The sequence below is a fragment of a genome (assembly GCF_019968955.1).
Source record: "MAG: Porospora cf. gigantea A chromosome Unknown PgA_NODE_1829_length_4735_cov_333.086, whole genome shotgun sequence".
Lineage (NCBI taxonomy): Eukaryota > Apicomplexa > Conoidasida > Eugregarinorida > Porosporidae > Porospora > Porospora cf. gigantea A.
The window spans coordinates 1-4,735 of record NW_027151460.1 but is presented as its reverse complement, the minus strand read 5'-3'; the positions used below and the strand labels follow the sequence as shown (position 1 = coordinate 4,735).

The window sequence follows — 4,735 nt, the reverse complement described above, 5'->3', positions numbered from 1 at the left end:
CGGACACGCTACGCGAACGCGCATGCGTTGACTCTTAAGTGAACGCGCATGCGTTCTCAATCTGGCAAGACCCACCAATGTCAGTCTGGAAGTCGACCCTTGCAAATGACGCTCTGTGTAACAAGGTTAAAAAGCCAAGTGGTTATGGGAGGCGCCAAGTGTCATCAAACTGTCGCGACAGGAGGTCTAATAAGTTCGTCGTCTCATCGGACATTTCCAGATGATTCAAGGCGGAATTGGGAGATTCGCCGGCGAAAAATGATTATCGCACACGTCAGCTATCAACTGTTGATGATACGGCAGCAAGCAACCTAAATCACGCCAGCAGTATGACAGCCCCGTATATCTATCGTCTGTAGCAGAGAGTAGCATTCGAAAAAGTCTACTCCCTACACAACGAATGGCACCATCAACCCATCACGAAGTTCAACTGCTTGAAAAGTGCTGAGTCCGCTGCTGAGGAAACCGGTGGTGTTCCTTTTAGGCACTCGAGTACTTCGCTGGCGTTGGCTGTGTTAAGTGTCAACTAGCTCTCACCAGGAGCGCTGTTTGCAGAGTGCTTGGGGTGTCTGAACGCAACATGACCTCTGTTTCGACCTCGATTTCGACCTCGACCTCGAGCCATCCTGTTGCGAACCATTTAATACTAAAACGTGAAATATTCACACAACAACTTCACCAGTTGATAATCCTGCTTCCTCGATAATCCTGCTCCCTCGATAATCCTGCTCCCTACCCTGCTGCCTTATTCATCCCACACTAGCACGTCAAAGCGTTCGCGGGTGCTGCCTGTTGAGCGTGCTGCTGTGATGAGCGATGGCGCTCTCCAAATGCTTCAAGGGCCCACGCCTGAAGAGGGCTCACCATATGAAGAGGGTTCTCTGAGTGCAGAAGGTTCCCTATGTGAAGAAGGTTCCCCAAGTGAAGAGGCTCCCAGTCTGAAAGTCGACCACGCCCTTGTAAATGACGCTCTGTGAAAAGTTGGATAAGGTTAAAAAGCCATGTGCTTATGGTAGGCGGCGGTCGAGCACTGATCGATCGTCTACGTCGCAATTCAAAATCTCGCCGATGAGGGTATCAGGTCCCCAACCGAAATCGACAGCTCTCTTGAACCGCGCAGTCTGTGTTCCAGTTGACAAAGACCTCACTCTACTGATGCCGCAGCAATTGCCGTAGCGTTTGTTCAGGTCAAACCGCCTCAGCAGCGCTTCCGCCACGATCTCAGACCCAGAGTGGCTAGCGCACAGCTCTTGCCAACACAACGAGGTACTCTCATCCCAGTTAGGGTCTATATCGCTTAGCCGGCATGGTAGGATCTCCGAGACAGCAGGTTTTCGGGAATGTTGTTCAAGAGGTCTATCACTTCCTGCAGTGGTCGGGGTCTCAGCGGTGACTTCTTCAGATTTCGCCTTCTTAGCGGATATAGCAGACAGGAAGTTGTGTTCCAACCGTTTTCGCATCGCACACAGTATTACTCAAAATGTACCCACACGCCAGCAAAAGCTCATGTTATGCCCTCCGCGGTCACATGTGACACCCACCTGCAGCTGCTGCTGCTGCAGCAGTCCAGCGACGGTTGGAGGGAGGTGCTTCACGCGACGGATGCAATAATTCAGCTGGTGGCCTCGGATATTCGGCTTCGGTATAGCTGGCCTGATTGGGCTTTTTCCACATTCGGAAGCCGAACTAAGAACTACGTCGAGCAGCAGTGCTACCAGTGCGACTCACCTTTCGCTGGCATCCGGCCAGAATCTGCATGGAGGGGCGAGATATTCAGCGACGAGGATGTCCAGCTGTCACCATGGTCTGCGCTCGTCAGGGCAGTGATAGATCCCAAGGTGGGCTGGAGTCCTAACACGTCCGACATGTGGGGATATCCTGTGAAGAAGGTTATTGTGACATTCACTAGCGCCTTCCCTATATGGGAGGAGCCGTCAACACAGGTCTCGGTGGTCAACGGGAGAGGATGCTCTCCTTATCGAGGAGATCTGAAGCTGCGCCATTGTGATGTTGCTTTGTTGAGGAATTTTGTGCCGGTTTTGGTAGTGATGCCTCTCGAGCCAAAGACGCTGGACGACATTAGCGCGCTGGCCAAGCACTGCGAGGTCGAGTTCCCTGACGGATACTTGGCGAGTCAAGTTTCTGTCACTGATGAGGCCAAGAACCGGCTTCATGACTGCTACTCCCGCCAGTATCGGCTGCAGAAGAAGGCCTTCGACGACGCAGACCTGCCATTGCTCTTAAGGATCGAGCCCTACGGATCGCATGTCCCAGGACGTGTGGCCCAACTGACTTCCACCCTTGTCAGTCTGGCCATTGATAACTGTTCCTGCAACGATCATGCCACTGGAGATGCTATGGCCCACCGCAGTCGTCTAGTGGCGGTGGTGGCGGTTCTCGGCGCGATTATCCTGTGTGCGGTGGTTGCCAAGGTCACATCGCAGTGCGTACGTTCCTTTTACGGGGCCACGCAGCCTCAAGTGACACCTGTATATGTCAGCCAATCAAAGTGAACTGAGCTTTAGATTCATCCTCGTGTTATTGGGTCTGTAAGTTCGTCGGAAAATTTCTCATTTTTGGCATAAGATGCGACTTATACCTCCGACGTATGTGACTCGCGCGGACTTTCAGGCTCTAGTTGCAAGTACTGTATTAACTGGTCACCTGTCCGTTAGGAAACGGACACATCAGAAAGACGTGGACAGAACTTCCCCTCCCTTCAACATTCCCTCCGAGACCAAAATTAACAGACCGAGGAAGACGAAGATTCTCACAGCAAGGGAGATTGAACCTGAGTTTAATCAGTCGCGGAGTTGGAATGAGTTCCAGAACATTTTTCAAAAAATTCCGGTTGGTGTGAGAGACAGAAATTCGGACTTCATCCCTCATCTACGCTTCATGATGGACAACTATTCCTCCGACAGCATCGAACCTCTAAGCGAGAGTGGCGTAGCAGCACTAGCCGACGACGTCGCACGCCTACTAACCAACGACAATAGCCTACCCGACTATGAGGCCTTGATTGAGCTCCACGACATCCTCATTGGCGCCCACCCCTCCACGGAGCGAATCTCAGCTTTGCGACTGGTGAATCCGCGCCTGTTACCGGCTCTCCTGAGCGTCTCACGGATCACTACCAGACCCTGCTCGTACTCCTTCAACATTCCAACCTTGGCCGCTTACCTGGAGACACCTAGGACGCCTATCGAAAGTGCAGACATGCTCAGCCGAAGCAGAAGCTGTCTTCTGATAAAGCTGGCTGATTGCTTAGAGAACTCATGGAGAACGACGGCGATGTGGGAGGTACTCGATGCTGAGTTGTATCTGGGTTCTCGCCCCGCCAGTCGCGATTTGACTCGGACCCTGCAGAGCCACCTGTTCAACCTCTGCAATCTGAACTACACATGCATGGATTCACCTTTGCGCAGAGTGCAACTGATAGTTGTATGGGATTACATCCTAGGCCTCCCAGAAGGGACTCCGTTCAAGGAGAGTCCGCTTAGCTGGACTGCCTTGGTCAGTCACCTCAGCGATTTGGTGCATTCTCGAAGCCTTCTCTCTCGACTGAAGGTCGAGATTTCCGCCAGGGAGCGGACATCTCTTGCTGTCGAGTGGGGGCGTGAACTACAAAAGCACTCGGAGTTGACCAACGACTTGCAACTATGGGACGTGACGAAGGAGGTACTCCTTACATCCACAGACGTCTCCGAGCCACAGGCGACGTCATACATGGTGCAGCGAGGCCTTCTAGGTCACTTCACCCCGCGGCAGTGGCAAGTTCCAGACGACATGATGGCTTGCTCCGCACGTGACAGCTTCCAGTGTGTTCTGGGAATGCCCTTCTGTAAGCTGACCTGCACCGCCGGTGCTCTCGCGGCTAAGGAGAGCATCCAGAAATTGGAAGAAGAGGCCTTTGCTTCGGACTTCATCGCTGCGCAGGGTCTGTTCTCGCCCAAACAGAGAGCAACCATTGCACTACAACACGCGGAGACCTCACCCCACAGGCGGTGGCCATCACTGACAGGCTACCCAGGAGCCAAACTGGCCCTCTGTGCCCCTGGTGGGAGGCCCCATTGGAGGGTGGAGCTCGACTTTGTGTTGGATCTGCTTCTTTCTCTCCAGCAGCACAAATTAGCTCGCGTCCGGCTTCCGGTCCTCGAAATTGTGCTGTGGTCCGCCGAGAATGTAGCTGTGCGTGTTTCCCCCAAGCCGCCTTGTACTGAGGCCATCTACGTCGCGCTGCAGAGCCTGCCCACGCCCGATGCGGGAGATAAGCTTCTGCTGGACACCCTAGACTGCCTCGCGAAGGAGGCCTACCTGCCGACAGCCCTGGATTTCCTGCTGCACGCGCCTGATGAGGTCAACGGTGCCCTGACCGAGATAATAAAAACGGTCTCCACGGTTTTGACCTCTATGTTTGCGCCCACAATAAGCATCGAACGGTGTTTGAAAGCCTGCCTCAACTCGAAGCCCCCCATCCAATCAGCCACGCTAGGCCAAACTATGGTCCACGAGGATCCTGGCCCCGACAACGGTGCAGGGGAGGCAGCGCACGTTGGCTCCTTTTCCGAAACCCCATACACCGATGAAGAGCCTGGCGAAACCTCCCCCACCAAAACCTCCCCCACCCAAACCAGTATCTTATACACAAAAGAAGCAGCCGACGACGAGTGGAGTGGAGATGTCGGTGGTCGGGGGGGGATGGAAAAAAAAAGGGGGGGGGGGGGGGGGGGGG

At 53.9% G+C, this 4,735-nt stretch overlaps 3 protein-coding genes across 5 annotated transcripts; 2 read left to right on the top strand and 1 right to left on the bottom strand.

The window, feature by feature from the left end:
- Positions 1-1,007: 1,007 nt before the first annotated feature.
- KVP18_001034 (uncharacterized protein) lies at positions 1,008-1,460 on the bottom strand (the record flags this gene model as incomplete). Of its 2 annotated transcripts, XM_067950635.1 has the most annotated exons (2): positions 1,008-1,121; positions 1,149-1,460. In XM_067950635.1, 2 exons carry the CDS (start codon positions 1,458-1,460, stop codon positions 1,008-1,010), a joined length of 426 nt encoding a protein of 141 aa, XP_067811948.1. The 2 variants fall into 2 exon arrangements, with proteins under 2 accessions (XP_067811948.1, XP_067811947.1); XM_067950634.1 differs by having other exon boundaries at positions 1,008-1,460.
- Positions 1,461-1,511: 51 nt separating this feature from the next.
- On the top strand, positions 1,512-2,513 carry KVP18_001033 (uncharacterized protein; the record flags this gene model as incomplete). Its single annotated transcript, XM_067950633.1, has 1 exon — positions 1,512-2,513. One exon carries the CDS (start codon positions 1,512-1,514, stop codon positions 2,511-2,513), a length of 1,002 nt encoding a protein of 333 aa, XP_067811946.1.
- Positions 2,514-2,586: 73 nt separating this feature from the next.
- Positions 2,587-4,735, top strand: KVP18_001032 (uncharacterized protein; the record flags this gene model as incomplete). Of its 2 annotated transcripts, none has more annotated exons than XM_067950632.1 (1): positions 2,587-4,735. In XM_067950632.1, a coding segment is annotated over one exon (2,149 nt), but the record flags the coding sequence as incomplete, so codon positions are not given. The 2 variants fall into 2 exon arrangements, with proteins under 2 accessions (XP_067811945.1, XP_067811944.1); XM_067950631.1 differs by having other exon boundaries at positions 2,587-4,690.